The following is an 18,671-nucleotide window of genomic DNA, read 5'->3' as shown; positions in this document are numbered from 1 at the left end:
TGATGTGTGATGAAGCACATAAAAATTGCCTCCTGTGTCACATAGTTGAATTTGAAACTGTACTTACCTCTTGTTACTTTTATCCCAAGCACATAAATTACAAACCAGTTTCTGACAGAGGGTGCTATTTCTCTGGCTTTAACCTTTCTCTTCTACTTCTGAGTGTGCAAAAACATCCAGAAGCTTTAATTTCTGGGATTTTTGCACAGCATTATGGAATGTATTGATTGACACTGTAGCCATTCAAAATATTTAGTTATCAGGATTTTTCCTTAAAATGCATTTAAAAATTTAAATATCTAAGCAGGTCCTATTTTATAATGATATTCATAGTAGTGTTTTATTAGCATTTGAATTTGCAATGCAACCTGATTTTAGTGCAGCTGAGAATGTTTTGTCTTCATTACTTTTATAAGGGGTGTTCTCTTTCAGGTTCAAAAGAATGATTCATTAAAAAGCTACTTTGGATGCTTGTTAAGTAATAGTTATGTGAGGTTATTTTACTTTTACAGTTTAATAACTTTGCCATAGCATGGTGATAAAAGATTGGAAGGTTAGATCCAATCAATTGTTAACTTAATAAATTGTAAACACTATCTCACACAAAAAGATGAAAAATTGTCAGTTTTTACCACTTTAAGCAGGCGAAAGGGACATATATATTGGTAGACGTTTTATCTTATCCAAGACAGACATTTCACTCTGACAGCAATATCTCTTTATAACAGCTTCCCTCACACCAAATCTCAATCTAAAAAGCTTAAAACTCCAGAGGACAAGAGAGTATCTGCTATGGTATCCGGTGCAGAAATCAGAGCAACTGAAGCAGCTGCTGATGGCTTCAAGGTCAGTGAAGAACCTGGGAAAAAAGTGAGGCTTGTAAACATAGAAGTGCCTTCTGGGGGAGAAGACGACAGTAGTAGAATGCAACTGGATCAACATTTGTTGGATAATGTCAAGGTTGCAGGTGAGATAAGGACTGATTATGTTTCACATGAAAGTTGTAGGCTGCTGGTACTCTAATGCACAGATCGGTGGGTGATAAAGCATAGTATTATCCTAAGTAGCATACTAAAATGCTTATGTAGTTATGCAATTCAGTAAGAATGAAAAAATGCTAAAATTAATATTCTGAGCTGGGAGTAATATCACCTAAACTGTTAGTGAAATGGTTTTTAAGGGACAAAAATGATTAGGTTTCGTAAATTATATTTCTTCAGTAGACTGATAATGTTTAACAGATTTTTTTTTTTGCGGAGAAATGATACAGAATGTCTTAACACACAAACAGTAGAGAACATATATGCTGATAGTAAGCTATGTGTGTTTACATGAAGAATGCTGCGTATTAGAAGTCATTTATACTTGTGCACAGAAATGCTGTATTTTGCGAGTGCAGATTGCTTGTCACTTCCAGCTGGCTGACAATGCAAGTTGTAAAGGCAAAGATGGGCCTTTTTTTTCCATAAAACTATTTTATACTAACACACTTGGTCTGTTCTGGACTTTATTTCTTCTGTTTCACATTTCTGTGTAGTTCAGGTGCAGTCTCACATTGCTGTGCAGAAAGGCAGACTAAACCGAACTTTAAGTTTGTGAGCAGTCCCATTTGGGTTTATATTTATACTGAAAATTGACTTGTAAATTGCGTATAGGCAGTATTTCCCAGATTGTGAATATTAATGATTATGTTAATGGTTATATAGAAGTGGAAAACACTAGGATTGATCCACATAAAGATAACAAAGTCAGTATTCCGATATGGAGGCTTAGAAATTCCTGCATACAAATAGTTGGTGCTCTGTCAAACCTTTCCAGGTCTGTTCTAATAATCTCTTTCTTTTTTTTTTTTTTTTTAAAAAGAAGGTGGTTCTATTCCTTTACAGCCTTCCCTGACTTTTAGTAGAGGTTTGGCATGTTCATGACCTCTAGGAAACTAGAATTTTGTTTATGTCCACTCTGGGTTTGTTGACAAAGGAAGGAAAGCAGAAGAGAGTGGAGAACGGTCCTCTTACATTTGTGCTAATAAAGGGTGGTGCCTGGACCTTTGTAAGGAAAATGACTTTTTTAGATACAATGGTGGGAACTCCAGTACTCACATTGGAGATGGTCATTGGTCTTGCATTATCTCTAGCTAGTATGTCAGTTTTGCTCAGTCAAGGCAGTATTCTTCATACACAGAGATTAAGTTTTAGTTTTGGCTTTGTATTACTAAATTTTGTATTCATTTGACCCAAAAAAGAAATTTTTCAGAAAAACAAGTTCAAACAACCATTGTAAAAAAAAGAATGGGAAGGTTCTTTTTCTTTGATGCTTTGGATGTGCTGCTGAATCAGAATACACTGGTGTGTGCCACTGAGATCTTCAGGAACATCTTTTTTGAGAGACCTCTCTAATTCACTGTTCTGTCTATTCCGTGCAAGCATCTGCATCTTCCATGCAAGCATTTTAAATTTTGATAGAGGAAAATCCACACAATTTCACCCTTCAGCATAACTGAACTATAAAATTATGCTAATTACTTTGAATTATTGCACATGTTTTCAAAATATTCTTGGTATCTATTTGAAATAGATCTTCCAAATTGTAAGCCAATAGTATTTGTTTATTTTAATTTTTAAAACAGGCATAATAGCTACAAATGCAGGGTATAAAGTTCAATATACATAAATGCAAGTATACAAACCTTGTTATAATTTTTTCCAACTAGTCAAAGTAATTGTTAGCTGTGAGGATAAACAATCTATATGAATGTTGTTTATTTTGAATGACATGAAGATATGTTGTGATTCAAATACAAAATACTGATTGATTAAAACTGTAGTTCACACACCAAACTCAAAAACATTCACATTTAATTTATTCTTTGATCAAACCTATACTCCAAGTTTGTTTATGTCCTTTTACCAAATGATTTTCTGTATGGCTTCTAAATGAGGAATCGTTCTTTAAATTTGAGTAACTCAGATTGTTGTAAAATAAAATTCAGTAATATAAAGTGAGATTTATTAACAAATAATATTCTTCATCTGTAGGAAGCATCCATTCAGACTCATTTTCGAGACCTGTTCCTGTACTAGAGAAAACAAAAATGGAAGATGAGAACAGGACAGATTCCAGTCATCCTCTTGCATTTGAAGTTTCTGTTGCTTTCATGCCAACTTCAGACAGCTGTAGAGAAGAAGAGAGTTTGGCATTTCAGAATCAGTCTGTTTCACCCATGCCATGCCGTAAGTTAGGACAAGCTTCTGAAGCTGAAAACCCAGATAAAGAGGAAAATGGCTTGATAGACGATGATGTCAGCGATCTAGAAAGCTGTGGAATGTTGGACCATGGAGAAGTACCTGTTGTAAAGAATGATGAGAATGATGGCGCGGAAGCATCCACTGTATGTGAAGCAAATTACATCATTACAGTAATATATTCCTTATTTGATAAAATGTGAATGAACATTTTTCTAATGAGACCTGATATCCGTATTAAAAAAATTAAGAATATGCATGATTTTATTTGGATGCTAATTTGAACATGTTTTGAAATGTTCAGGCAAGAGTGAGAATTTGGATCCAAAAGCAGAATGTTTCTGGAGCTTGCTTATTGACATATTTTCCCTCTGATTTTAGATACCTAGTAATTTCATTTTATATCTGTGAGTCCAAACTGTCAGCAGCTATTCTCAAACTATTCCCATGTTCGCTGCCTGCCAGTAGAGGCACGGCTATCAGCTTTAGTTATTGCTACTAACATGAAATTCAAAGTATTAGAGATAAGTATTATATTTGTGTTTCAAAAAAAGGGCTGTTTTGACTGAGTCTTAAGGAGGTTTAAGAGTATGCTCGTAAAATGTCAGCAGAATAGGTTGATTCTGAGCCTTACTGTCCATGGACAGAACGTATCAATGTGGGAGCACATGGTAATTTAATTTTGGACTGATGCCCTTTTCAAATGAAGAAGTGGACGAAGAAAATATGAGGAGCATCTCTGCATCAGGTTAGGTGGAAACAGAGTTTGCTTTCATTTTATTACATTATTTCACATTGTTTATGAAGTTTACAAAATTTTATGGACTTTCTTGTTTTAGTTGAAACTGTGTCCATCGTGTTGATGTTGGAGAAAGTGAATCTTCAAGAATTCTCTCTTGCAGGATAATACAGATAGCATGATCTCAGGGTCTGAAACTTGCTATTTTTGGATTTTGTTAATGGCCTGAAACATGTAAAGGAAACACTTGAAGGAAAAGATCCCTCTAATAAAAGGAATCTGTTTGGTTTTTTTTTTATAGTAGTTTTAATAATGTTTTCTCATTGGGTCATCTACAAACTCACAGTCTTGTTTTACTCTTGCTGTTCTGCTGTGGAGGGTGGGTGGGTTCGATTTTTTTGAAGCCAAAAAAAAAAAAAAAATTAAGCTGTGGTGGTCACAGTAGCTTTCCGAGTTGTGAGTTCAGTGCCAGGTTGACAGACTGGTCAGGAAATCCACTTGTAGATTGCCAGACTTAGTGGGAAATACGTTTTAGAAGCCAAAGTAAAATCTTGGTGACCCTTTCACAGACATGAACTGTGCACTACGTTTTTTTTTTGCAGTGTTGTGAGTTTTAATAATCTTGGCTCCAGCCTTTTCCACTGTAGCAGAAAGGAGCACTATAAACATCTCAATGTTTTAATCACCATGTATTAGAGGTTATATTTATCTCTTTCTGTGCCTTTAAGCCATCTATATATGAGTTTTCAGATATTCTCCGGTATAATTGCATTCCTTCATTTAAGAAGAAATGTGTTGTACATATGCAATTAAAAAGTCTGATCTTCTTTCCCTTTTTACTTACTTGGTAGCTTTCTAAATCCTAAACCTGTCCTGTGCTTTAATCGCATTCTTCCTACCTCTGCTTATCACAGTAAATATGTTGTTTCATAATTTTTTTCCCATTGTATAATAGTAGTTTTCAACCCTCAAATTAATCCAGGAGAATGTGTGTAACCTGCTAGGTTAGATTTAGGGTGTTGAGGAGCAAAATGCTGTGGTCTGTAGGGATCATATGAGACTGTCCTTCCCACCCTTCTGCTAGTGTGCGTTCCTCAGCTCCTGAACCTTCAGATACCATCAGCAGTTGATTTACATCATTATTCCCCCACTGGCACTCAGATCTGAAGTTTTGAAAGCTGCAGCTCCAGAGCTTGTAGCATTGGCTTTAGTTTTTGAACCTTGTGTAACTTCAAGCTGAATATATACTACGGTGCTTAAGGGAAGAAGGAGTTTCCTCATATTGCAAATTAACATGTTAATTGCATTCAGTGCTCTTAATTTCTGGTCTCAATTCAAGGTTATTTTTGTACTTCAGAAATTTTATACTTTTTTACAAATGAGGTCAATGGGTTTCTGCCTTATTTTCCCAGTCACAGTTAGTGGTTCTATTGTACTTCTGTTCTTCTTCTTAAATATCACCTGAGCAAACCAGGATATATGCTGTGCAATTTGGGAAGGGCTGCCGTAGGTTATATGTCAAACTGTTTGTGTTTGACAAGGGTTGTTCTTTTAAGTGAAACTGTATATTCTGAATTAGAGACAAATGTTTTATTGGTATGTTAAGTAGTATTTACAGAATTGACATCTCTACAGAAGAGTATTTTCATCAAAATTTACTTTGCAGTATTACATACTAAATTAGTTGTGTTTTTAACTTTTCAGTCAGTGGAAGTTGAAAGAATGAAAATATCTAAGAGTTGGCGTCATCCACTAAAAAAACCCCCAACTAGATCTCCAATGACTTTGGTTAAACAGCAAGCAACTATTGATGAAGGTGAGTGTACTATTTAATATGTTTTTTGGATGATCTTTTTCTGTATTATGTATATAGGTGTCCTGGTTTCAGCTGGGGTAGAGTTAATTTTCTTCCTAGTAGCTGGTACAGTGCTGTGTTTTGGCTTTAGCCTGAGAATTATGTTGATAACACACTGATGTTCATTTTCCCTGGTTCTTTCCCCCACACTGTGGGGGGGAAGTGAGTGAGCAGCTCTGTGGTACTTAATTACCAGCTGGGATTAAACCACAACTATAGGCATTTGCGATAACAACCAAAATGAAATAATTTCCTTCTCTATGGGAAATGTATCGGTGAGGCCTCTGAATCCACAGAAAGGTCATGCAGTTTTTGCTGGTTTCCATGCAAATCCTTCTAAAAACATTGGATCTGCCATTGCAAAAAACTCTGAACAACAGCATGTCATTTAAAATGAGTGTATTCACCAATCGGACATTCCTTATTAGAACTCATAACAGTTGTCTTTAAGAACAAGTTGTTAATTTTGTAAACATAGACACAAGTGACATAAGAATCCTTTGAATATGAATATTACATGTAAGCCATAGTTCCCTATACTGCAGTAAAGCTACCTTTTACTTGTCTGTTTTTTGATACACACTGGATATTTGAGAGTGTTCTCATTCAAGAAAAAGACTACAGACTTCTGGGTATCATCAAAAGTTTATCAAGAGTCTTCGCATATGTCTTTATTTCCAAGCTTTTGCTTAGTTTCATGTGGAAAGAATGAATATCTCTCTCCCTGTAGTTTTGGTAACTCAATTTTACTCAATTGATTTAAAATAAAAATAAAGCAGGTTTACAAGTAGTGAATAGTATGAAAGACTTTAAAAGTCTTTATGTTTTCACAAGCATAAAAAGAGGTGGAAAAACATAGTTCTGTTTTTGGACATAATGAAAACAATCTTCGTGTATTAGAAAACTGCAAAAGATCTTTCTATTTCCGTAGCTGAACAATTACTGAGGACGTTCTTAATGCAGTTTTCTGCTTAATTTTACATGGCACAAAGCAACCAAAAGCAGGCCTTGGTAGGAATACGTAAGACTGGGCTTCTGATGTGGCATTTAGGTACTTTTAAGCAATTAAAAAAAAAAGAAAAAAAAATCTTAATGCTGAGTAGTGACAAAGAAATTACATTGTTTAATTTAATTGAATAAATAGGAAGTGTAATGTTAGGCCATAATTTTTAGCATGTTTGCCCAAATCTTCACTATAGATCTCAGCCGTTATTGTATTCTATACAGTGTCTTCATTAGGAATTAAGAAAAAGAAGCATAAATAATGATGATAAATGACAGTGATCTATAGAACAGAGTTCTGTACAAAATAATAATTTTACAGACATGAAATTTGGTTCTTTTTAACTAAATATCTTTTTAACTAGTCATCAAAACAGTTAAAACTCAACTTCTCACCTCTTTTTGCGAGCTTCCTTGAGTGCTTTAACTTTAGAGAGCTGTGTTGTGCAGATGGCTACAAAAGCTAAGAAATTTACACAAGATAGGGATTTGCTTCTTTGAAGTAAGTAGAAAAAGTAAATGTGCTTTACCCAGCAATCACATATACAGCCAGCCAAAATTGATGAATAAAGCTACTTTAATCTATCAAACATGGCTTGTGAAGCTTATCGAGCTATGCATCAAAACTATCCGTCAAAATGGAAAACAAACACATTCCTTTTTCATATTGCCTTACCATTTTAGTTCTGCAACCCACAGAGTTTCCAGGTACTATTCTTCATAACCTCTTCAGTTTGCAAACCTGGAGATTGGTCCTCACACTCCCTCGAGCACTTTGATACTCAGTGTAGCGTAGTGCAGAATGGAGCTGATACCGTGTCTGTGACTACAGCTCTGATTCCAGCATTGCTGTATGCTTTAGTGTTTGCCTACACTTTGTACCTACATTTTGCTTGCATCTCTTATTTTGTACTTTAAGGGTAGGAGTCTTGCTGGACTTCCTATTTTTTGCCCCTTTAGTTAACACCTTTAGTCAACAGTAGCTATTGCTTACAGCTACCGACAAACTTTCTTGATTTCAGAGAGGGGCAGCATGCCTGTTAATAGATTCTTCTTCATGTAACTGTGGAATATTATGCTTTCATTTAGCAAGAATTTAGGTATTGTTAAGATCAGTGCTGTAATTTTAACTTCAGTAGTACATCTTTCTTCTCGTTCCTAGACTGAAGTAATTGACTTGGGTCTTCCATCTCACTAGTTTGGGAAAGCCATACTTTCTTTTTTATCTGAGTGGCAGTTTTGCCAGGCATGATACTTAAATTAGCTGTTAAGCATCTTTCTGAAAATTAGACACAGTTTAGGCCTATGATCCTTATCATAAATGGGTATAGATACCTTGAGGGCTAGACAGAGCGTATTTCAGAAAGAGTTCTGGTAATTTACACAAAAAAGATGATATTAACAGTAAGGTTCATCTAGTAAAGTAATTAAAGATTTAAATATGTGGCAGGTTGCAGTTAAATTGCTATTTTTTAATTAGAGATTATATTCCTTTTGCTTGCTGATCCTTTTACAATGTTATAGTTAAAACAGAGTGTGAAATGTCTAATGCATGGATTTAAGCATGAATGTGTATGATATAATTTAGCTAGATGATGATGTGATGACACTGGTTTGTTAATATTAAGGGTTCTGCTCTTTGTCTGCTGTTTTGTCTGGTAGTTTGTCAGCTTTTCAGTGTCTTAATTTTACATGAATGTAGCAGCATCCCAACAAGAAGTCATATACCTTCCAGTCTTTCCTCCTTATGTGATGATTCTCCTTGTGGTAGATAAGGGTGTATTTTTGTAAGAAAAGAAAATGTTGCCTTAGAATCATTTCAAGCAGCTATTAAGCACCTGTCTGCTCACTGATTGAAGGAAGTAATTAACAGTTTTATTGGACATGGCAGTAATTGGTATTTTCTAGCTGCAACTGGAATTTTATTTTATTTTCATGCGACTTTTTCTTATTGCAGTCTAATTTATCAGCATGTGTTTGTGACAACATCAGAAGAGAAACAATAGATTTTGGGTGAGCAGAATGTTTACATCCAAGACAGAGATTGAAGAACTGCTGAGGGAGACTGGCAAACTGATGCCTCATTAGCTTTCCTGGCACATGCTGGTGTACGTGTTAAAGGTCTGTGGCTAGATGAATGCCACTCAAAGGAGATTATTCTGACCATGTTCAGGAATGTTTGTTGTCAGGCATCAGGGGAGTAATCAGTATCAAATGTACTAATGACTATGTTCTTTATGAAGATGCTTCATCCATATTCTGGAGTTACCAGAAATACAATTCAGCGTGCATACTTACCCATTTTTTTGTCGTCTGTGTTTTTTGAACAAAAATAATGCTGGTAATGTCTATGATACTGTAGTTCCTTTGTAATTTTTGAGTTCATCGATCCCCCTTACAAGGAGGATTTGTGTATTGATACATTGTATTTTAGTTTATCTGGGTCTGGTAAAATCATAAATGTAAACAAAATGGAGGAAGAAGATATGGGCTAGTGCTATTATGAAAAACTAAGAAATAGTTCAGTGCAAATCATGTCACTTTCCACAATTTGGATAGTGTGTAGCCATTTCTAATACAGGTAATTTATATTCAAATTAATGTATTTGAACTCCTTCAAATACTAAGGTTCTATTAGGAAGTTTCTGTGAATAGAGATGATTGGAGTCTGTTATTAGTATGAAGGCAGCATTCTTTGACACTGTCAGCCATTTCAGAATCCTAATTTGGCAACTAGAATACTATCGTATTTGACAGCATACTTAAATTTTAGCAGAGAATTTCTGGATTTCCTATTAATACAGAGTCCTTTGCAGAAATCAATTTCCTTTTCATTGGATTGCTTGGACATTGACTTCTGTGTTTTCTTTTTGTCACTGCATGTACTCTTTTGTGTGTGTGGTTCTACATGATCTGAATGTTTCTCTTACAGAAAAACGATTGGGTTAATTGTTTCTTTGTGGTCTATTGGTGCTTTTCTGTTTTGTTTTGGGTTTGTTGGTTGTTTTTTTTTCCTGCATTCTCCCTGAAACCTTTCACCTATATATGTCTGACTTCTGAGGCTTCCTTATTATGACTGTTTTTGTAGAATTAATGTCTAAAGGACTGAGCAATGAGAAATGCTGGGGGCTGGGGAATCAATCCCAGAAATTACAGCTCAGGCTGCCAGTTTAGAAAAATAAGTATGGCAGTACAGTGTGACTGTATGTCACACTCAAAATACTAATAATTTTTATGTAATGAACCTTGGTGTATGCTCAATGTGGTATATTAGCTTGTGGTAATATTATTCTTTTATATTTAATGCAGTTATATTTCTGCTCACTTAAGCAATAAAAAAAGCAAATTCAGCAGAAGGAGCAAGCATACTGACTTTGGATGCACATTGATTGGTCCCAGGGATTTCTTTCCAGCAATATTTGGGCATGCAACATTAGAAACTGTTTTTAGATTCAAGCTGACTAAAATTTCCCATTGCCCTAAATGATATAATAATAGTGTACAGATTGGATTCAGTATGGGTTTCTTTGTATGTGGATTTTAGTGTTTTGAGTATGATTCAGAAATTCAAAGTCCTTTTGCCTTTGTTACGTTGTAAGAAAAGGAAACAGAGAAAACTATCGTGAGTGGAAAATGTGGCTTATGTAAGAGTTTGATTAGTGAAAATTGTTACTTCTACAGCTGTAGTTTTCCTTCTACTATGACATACTGTCCTGGGTTCAGCAGTAGCAGTCATTTTTTCTCTTTCTTAGTAGCTGATGCAGTGCTGTGTTTTGACTTTTGGCCAGGGAACAGTGCTGATAACACCGATGTTCTTAGTTACTGCTGAAATGTTTTAGTCTGACCAAGGACTTTGTGAGTCTCATGCTCTGCCAGGGAGGAGGGGAAGCCCGGAGGAAACAGAGACAGGACACCTGACCCAACGTGACCAAAGAAGTATTCTATACCACAGCATGTCATGCTGGGGATGTAACTGAGAGTTACGCAGAAGGGCTAGGACACTGCGGGGTTGGAGGAGGTATCGGTCGGTGCTTGGTCAGGCTGGGGGCGGAGAGTTATCAGTCGGCAGGTGCTGAGGTGTTGTATTCTCTTCCCTTGTTATTCCCTTTATCATTATTATTATTGGTGGCAGCAGTAGTGATTTGTGTTATACCTTAGTTACTAAACTGTTCTTTTCTCAACCCGTGGGAGTTGCATTCTTTTCGATTCTCCTCTCCGTCCCTCTGGGAGTACGGGGAGGGCAAAAACGGGGGGAGAGTGAGAGTGTGACTGCGTGATTTAGGGCTGACTGTGTTTAAACCACGACACATAGCGCACTTAGGATCCTGTGAGATATGCTTAATCTGATATGAGTAGTCGAGCCATATAGGGCATGTTTGGTATTGTCATAGAATCACAGAATCATACAGTGGTTAGGATTGGAAAGGACTCATCTTGTTCCAACCCCCCTGCACGGAGAGGGACACCTTCCACTAGACCAGGTTGTTCCAAGCCCTGTCCAACTTTTCCTTGGACACTGCCAGGGATGGGGCAGTCACAACTTCTCTGGGCAACCTGTGCCAGTGCCTCACCACCCTCGTAGCAAAGAATTTATTCCTACTAGCCAAACCAAATCTCTTCTCTTTCAACTTAAAGCCATTCCCCCTTGTCCTGTCACTACATGCGCTTGTAAAAAGTCCCTCTACAGCTTTCTTGTCAGCCTGTTTAGGTACTGGAAAGGTAAAAAAAAAAAGCATGCTGAAATAGGGGAAAATGATTATTTTGATTCAGGGCTTAGAATGCCAGATTTTTCTTGAAGATTCTTACTTATTTAAGAAAGAAACTTTAAATGTTTTTTCCTGGTGTTACTTAGGATGTAGAGAAAAAAATTATTGACCAATTGATAGAAATATTTATTTTTTGCCGTATTGGTATTATAGTTTGCAGTATTGCTAGCACTCCCTACTGTGTTGATCTGCTTTTTGAGTGGAGTTTTACTTTTTTAAGAACAATTTGCTCTTGTGTAAGCATGAGTTAGTCAAGTACAGAATTGGCATTTTTAACGCTTCATCATCTACCATTTGAATAGACCAGTACTATCTACTACTTGCAGCAGTATTGCTATGCTAGAAAAATGTTTTCTCTGCTTTCCTTTGCTTCTGATCTCTTTAAATTCTTTAAATTTTCAAGATTTCATTACCATAATCAATAAAAAGCAGTTACGCAGTATGTGGTATCCTGAAGACTCAAAAAACTATAAAATTGTGGTAGAATCTTTAGTAGGTATTTAAGAAAGGAAGGTTTTGAAAGATCAAATATTAACTTTATCTGAATGTCCAGTACTGTTTGTCAGCCTTGTGGGTTAGCAGCTGATCTGCAGAAATGGCAAGAACTGACAACTTTGATTATCACTGATGGCTTTGGTCCCCTGACATCTTTCATGACCAGTGCTTAACTGCCCTAGAGTGGACACCTACAAACGTTAGGATCTAAGAGTAGCTATTATTTTGAATCAAGAAGGGAATACAGACCAGTTCTTCTAACATTTATGCCTTACTTGCTGGACATTGAGCATTAGGACTCATTGTACTCCAGCTGAACCTTACAGTTCTAATTGCTCAGCTTTTTTAGCTTATAATATTTTACTTCTTAAATGGATGCATATAACTGCAGTCTTAGATACAAAGGCTTGTATAATTTCTCATTATCAAGCATGCCAAAATGAAAATGTATTTCTGGCTACATTAGTACAACCTCTCAATAACCTTCTCAAGGGTAGCTATGGAGCCAGTAGGCAAACTGGATATGATGTTTGCCAGTGAGACAGATGTCTCTTCTGTAACATTATCTTCTAGAGTTGAACTTCCATTCCTATAATGGTCTAAAGAGAAACACAGAGAATGTATGACTTGCTTTTAACGAGGATTAGTTCCCTGAAGTATTCATACAGGGGATTGCCTAATAAATTACCCTAGTTCCAAGATACCATAGTAGTCTTTTTTTACTTTTTTCAAATTAAAAAAAAATCTAGCCTATAAAGTTGTCATTGCTTCTGTCAAAATCTGAAGCTCTTTTGCAAATCATCAGTATTGGAAGTGACTTGATTTTAATGCCAGTGGTGTTTTACTAGATGTTATTTCTAGGCTGAGAAGTGTGTTATATATTTTTTTTTAAATGTACAAAATAATTACACTTAAGAAATAGATCCTTGAGGGAGTTTGTATGCAATTGTTGTCTAGTATATGGAGTGTCTGTGGGACATTTGTTTTAGTGATCTGTGAAGGAACTGTAGCCTGAAGCTATTAATTTATAATTCCAATTAGGGCATCGATTTGTCATGTGAATTTGGACCTGTGATTGTTTTTTTTTGCTTTGCATCTTCCATACTTAATTTATGAAGATAAGTCACTATTAGGAGCCTCCGTTTCAGTGAAGAGCTCTAACACAGTCTTATCTGCAAGCATTCAAGTAACCCGATTCCTCAAAATTCTACTTGTGTTTTGCCCAGACATCTAACCTGACATTGACATAGGTTAGATTTGTGTTGCCTAAGAGATAAAAAATAACAACAAAATATGTTTTCCCTATGTGGTACTCCTTCTTGTCTTGTCAATACAATAGTCCTGTAAAATTAGTTTTACAGATGATGTGAATGTAAACCGAAACTCTATGCCACAAGTCCTTAGAGCTTTTTCAAAGTTGGTTAGTTTATCAGCAGCATAGCAATGTAAATTAAATACATTTTAGTTATTTTGCCATTTGTTAGATGAAAGAGCTGTGGTCCGGTACAGTCCTTTTAGATATTCCACATATGAAAAATTCACTGCATAATATAAAATTCACTTATTTGAAATCACTCGATGTTGCATGGGACTTTGATTGAGCAGAGTGATAACAGTGCACTCAAATCGCAGTACAAGTACAAACTATGGTTTGGAGAGTAACAGTTGTGATACATAATTCAGTCATAATTGTAGAATGATAGAATGGTTTGGATTGGAAGGGACCTTAAAGATGATCTAGTTCCACCACCCACTGCCATGGGTAGGGACACCTTCCACTAGATGAGGTTGCTCAAAGCCATCTCCAACCTGGTCTTTTCCAGGCTGAACAAGCCCAACTCTCAACCTGTCTCCATAGCAGAGGTGCTTCAGCCCTCTGGTCATCTTTTTGGCCTCTTCTAGACTTGATTGAACAGGTCGACATCCCTCTTGTGTTGGGGACCCCAGAGCTGGATGCAGCACTGCAGCTGTGGTCTTAGAAGAGCAGAATCCCTTGACCTGCTGTCCATGCTCCTTTTGATGCAGCCCAGCACACAGTTTGATTTCTAAGCTGCATCTGCACACCTTGTCAGCTCATGTTGAGCTTCTCAGTGACCAGCACCCACATGTCTTTCTCAGGGCTGCCATCACCCCATTTTCCACCCAACCTGTAGCTGTGCCTGGGATTGCCCTGACCTAGGTGCAGGACCTTGTGCTTTGCCTTGTTGAACTTCATAAGGTTGGCATTGCCCCACCTCTCAAGCATGTTGAGGTGCCTCTGGATGGCATTCCTTCCCTCTAGCATGTCAACCACATGACACAGCTTGGTATCATTGGCAAACTTGCTGAGGGTGCAGTCAATTCCACTGTCCATGTTGCTGACAGAGATGTTAAACAAGACCATTCCCAATAGACAGACCCCTGAGCAATGCCACTTGTCACCAGTTTCCACTTAGACATTGACCACAACTGGCTGAGTGCAATTATCCAGCCACTTGCATATCAGCTGAGTGGTCCATCTGTCAAATCTATGTCTCTCCAGTTTAGAAACATGGATGACATGTGGGACAGTCAAATGCCTTGCACAAGTCCAGGTAGGTGACATCAGTCACTCTACCTTTATCCACCAGCACTGTGGCCCATAGAAGGGTCCCATTTGGTGACCCGTCATAGAAGGCCACCAAATTTGTCAGAGACTTTTTACCCATTGTGAAGCCATGTTAGCATTCACCAGTCACCCCCTTGTTGTCCATGTGCCTTAGCATAGTTTCCATTAGGATCTGCTCCATGATCTTGCCAGGCACCGAGGTGAAACTGACTGGCCTGTAGTCCCCTGGGTTTTCTTTTTTTTCTTTTCCCCCTTTTTAAAATGGTTATATTTCTCCTTTTCCAGTCAGCAGGAGCTTAATTTAACAGCTGTGACTTCTTAAGTATGATGGATAATTGCTTGGTAACTTCATCTACTAGTTCAAGCAGGACCCACAGATGCATCTTGTCAGGCCTTGTGCACCTTCATGTTCCTTACATGATCTTGAGCCTGATCTTCTACAGCAGGTGGTTCTTCATTCTCCCTTTACCTGCCTTTGCATTTTGCTTCTTGGGCGGTGTGGCTGGAGCTCTTGCTGGTAAAGACCTAGTAAAACCATTGTTGAGTACCTCAGTCTTCTCCATGTCCTGGATAATCAGGTCTCCTATTTCCTTCCAGAGGGGGCCCACAATTTCCAGGCTACAAATCCTTGCTTCTGCTCTCCCTAGGCCTTTTTATGCTGGAATTTGTCCAGGGTCTCCTTGTTCATCCATGCAGGCCTCCTGGTGTTCTTGCCCACCTTCCTCTTTGCTGGGATACATGACTCTTGAACTTGGAAGAGGCAATCCTTGACTATTAACCACCTTTCTTGGGTCCCTCTTCCCTCCGGGGCTTTATCCCATGGCATTCCACCAAGCAGATTCCTCAAGGGGCCAGAGTTTGCTCTGCTGAAGTCCAGGAGTAGCAAACTTACTGCAGCAAACTTACTGCAGCAAACTTGCTGCAGCAAACTTATAGTAGCAAACTTACTGCACACCCTAGATCTCATCTCAGACTCCACCATTTCAAATGCAGATTTCAAATACAAATATGAATTTCATTACTGGTGTCTAATAATATGCTCACTGTCACAATGCTGGATGTTTCTAGCCTCTAAAAGGTGCACAACGTGCAGGTTGTGACTGGAGCAGGCCCATTACTTTCTTTGTTTGCCATGGGAGCAAATATTTTCGTAATACTTTCTTCTTATATGTCACCTGAGTCATCACTGTGAAAAGGATCAGTATCAAACCAGATATCCCTTGACCATTCATTGTCCTTGGTATACGTGGTCACCATCACTTGAACAAGGTCTGTTGCAGTAGACCGCAGCAAATGATCCCTAAATGTATGGGCATCATGTATGATTTAAGGCTGCAACTTTAAGGCTAAAAACTTGATTGTCTGTGTATATTGCATATGTATTATGTTATCTTCATGACTGTTTCTTTTTGTTGTTTTAGCATGCTGTGTGTCATTTCTTTGCTAACTTCCACAATGCTGCACACAAGCAACCTTTGAAGCCCCATTTTCTCTCCTTTTTTCAACTTAGAACCTTTAAATTTTCGTAGTCATCCTAAATATCAGTGGGATCAGTGCTTTGTTCTGCTTGTCCATGACAAGTCCTGGTTATGGTTTTCCCATCTCTCCTTTTCAAAGTTACTGATGAGATTTTTTTCAGCCTGTGCTAGTATTTATAGTAATTCTATCTCTTTTAAATAGTAGTGGTCTTGTCTGTGGCCAGTCTTATCACTACCTTTTCTTAATCACAGTGTATGTTTTCTCTAATAAGTTCGTGTTTGTGACTAATCAGAAAACATATTTTTGCTAAAGTAATCATCACTGTTTAAGGAGCACCACTTACCCTCAGGAATATCCTGCTGACTATGCCAGTTAATGTCAGAGTATCATACACTCTGACCAGGTTCTTTTATATAGTTCACATGTGTAGAGTTTAATGAAAACCAGAATTTTTTCTTATTTGAAGTTACTTGAAGTCACATGGGATTTCAATTTAGCAGAATGATACGGCAATGCACTTAAATCACAGTAAAAGTGCAAATTACGTTTAGCAGAGTAGAGCAATTGTAATATACAGTTCAATCACAGTACAAGTACAAATTACATTTAGCAAAGCATAGCAGTTACAATGCACAGTTCAATCACATAACAAATATGAATTTCATTACAGGACTGTAATGATATGCTCAAGAAAAATCATACTGTCCTAGTTATCTAAATGCTTTCAATTCTGCCAAATTGTCACTTTTACAAGTTTTTGAGCCCTGATTTTTTTTTGACCCTTCAAATTGTTTTGAGTTCTGCTACAATTGATGTATTATACATTTTTGGTACTTTACTTTTTAAAATAAAGCACCCCATTAGTATCTTTTGTGACCTAAACCTTGTTTAATCCAGGACCTAAAGCTTATTTAATCCATTAAATCTTAGTTTTAGCCTCTGGAGCTCTGATTTAGAATGGCTATCTTTACATACAGCTTTTACGAGAACTGAAAAATGAAAATTGATAATTCAGCAATTAGACTCTCTAACCAAAAAATGTATACATAATTTATAGCACTGTTGCTGTACAGTACCATACTGGAAATCAGATTTCTTGTACAGTACAATAAATAAAAAAGTTTGCATTTTCATATTTTGCCACAGAATCTATGGCTTTCATTACTGACAAACAGAAACATAATTTGTGAAACTGAGTTTGCTGTTATACTGCAGAAACAGTGAAGTTTTGAAGTTGCAAGTCTTTTTCCCTGACTGCCTTTTTTTTTTTTTTTTTTAATAGTAGTATTTCCTCCAGGACATTTAAAACTATAGATAATGCCTCCCAGGGCTGATATTATGCTCAACTACCTGAAAAATAACAGATGCTGCTATGCTCTTCATAGCAGAGAATGCTGCTGTACAAAGCCAGGAAACATCCGTGGAACATAACCCCAAGCAGCAAAATCATTGTTGAGACTGGCAAAAGCAAATTGTACTGTATTAGTTTCTATGGCTTTTCACATCTGCTGGGTTAAATCAGCAAATACTGGCAGCAGCCCATTCTGCAAATCGCCCAAATGTTTTCTGTCTGAGAATTTTGAGTTTAACTTAGTAAGCAAAAATCGTTCAAAGCAATAATACTGAGTGTTGGTACAACTTTGACGCAAACTATTAAACCAATAACATTTGTGAAAACATTTATTTCTTTCACTTACCTGCTTGGAAGGTGTCGTGGTTTAAGCCCAGCCAGCAACCCAGAACCATGCAGCCGCTCTCTCACTCCCCTTCTTTCTCCCCCTGCTTCAGGAAGGATGGGGAGGAGAATTGAAAGAATGTAACTCCCATGGGTTGAGATAAGAACAGTCCAGTAACTAAGGTATAACACAAAACCACTGCTACTACCACCAATAATAATGATGATGAGGGAAATAACAAGGGAAGAGAATACAACCGCTCACCACCCGCCGACTGATACCCAGCCCGACTGAGCAGTGATGTAGCCCTTCCGGGTAACTGCCACCAGTTTATATAGTAGGCATGACGTGCTATGGTATGGAATACCTCTTTGGCTAGTTTGGATCAGGTGTCCTGTCTCTGCTTCCTCCCGGCTTCCCCTCCTCCCTGGCAGAGCATGAGACTGAGAAAGTCCTTGGCCAGACCAAACATTTGAGCAGCAACTAAAAACATTGGTGTTATCAGCTCTGTTCCCAGGCCAAAAGTCAAAACCACAGCACTGCATCAGCTACTAAGAAGGAGAAAAATGACTGCTAATGCTTAACCCAGGACAGTATCCACCCCTTACTCCATGCCATGCAAGTCATGCTGAGATCCCACATTTTTCAATATACCATCAGTCTTGTCTCATACATGTATATATATTTATATATACTCACAAAGAGAGAGAGATTATTCTTTAGTCCATGGACCAATCCCTATAAAGCTGCTGAGTTCATCTGGTCCATGATGTTGGGCTCAATCTCTTGTAACAGTCTTTCAGAGCAGGAGAGGCTGTGTGCAGTGTTGG

The 18,671-nt window shown here is 37.4% G+C and overlaps 1 protein-coding gene across 1 annotated transcript in view; it reads left to right on the top strand.

The window, feature by feature from the left end:
* KDM4C (lysine demethylase 4C) overlaps positions 1-18,671 on the top strand; it is a 267,977-nt gene that overhangs the window by 148,150 nt on the left and 101,156 nt on the right. The window contains exons 10-12 of the mRNA XM_061473111.1: positions 729-967; positions 3,036-3,388; positions 5,686-5,797. Coding sequence (XP_061329095.1) covers positions 729-967; positions 3,036-3,388; positions 5,686-5,797 — 704 coding nt within the window. The remainder of the gene's footprint in view (positions 1-728; positions 968-3,035; positions 3,389-5,685; positions 5,798-18,671) is intronic.

This window comes from Pezoporus flaviventris, unplaced genomic scaffold (genome assembly GCF_033815535.1).
Source record: "Pezoporus flaviventris isolate CSIRO_AGI_PZ_B2104156 unplaced genomic scaffold, CSIRO_AGI_Pfla_v1 ptg000076l, whole genome shotgun sequence".
Taxonomy (NCBI): domain Eukaryota; kingdom Metazoa; phylum Chordata; class Aves; order Psittaciformes; family Psittacidae; genus Pezoporus; species Pezoporus flaviventris.
Note: the sequence above shows the minus strand (reverse complement) of the source record. Positions and strands in the feature narration are given on the sequence as shown.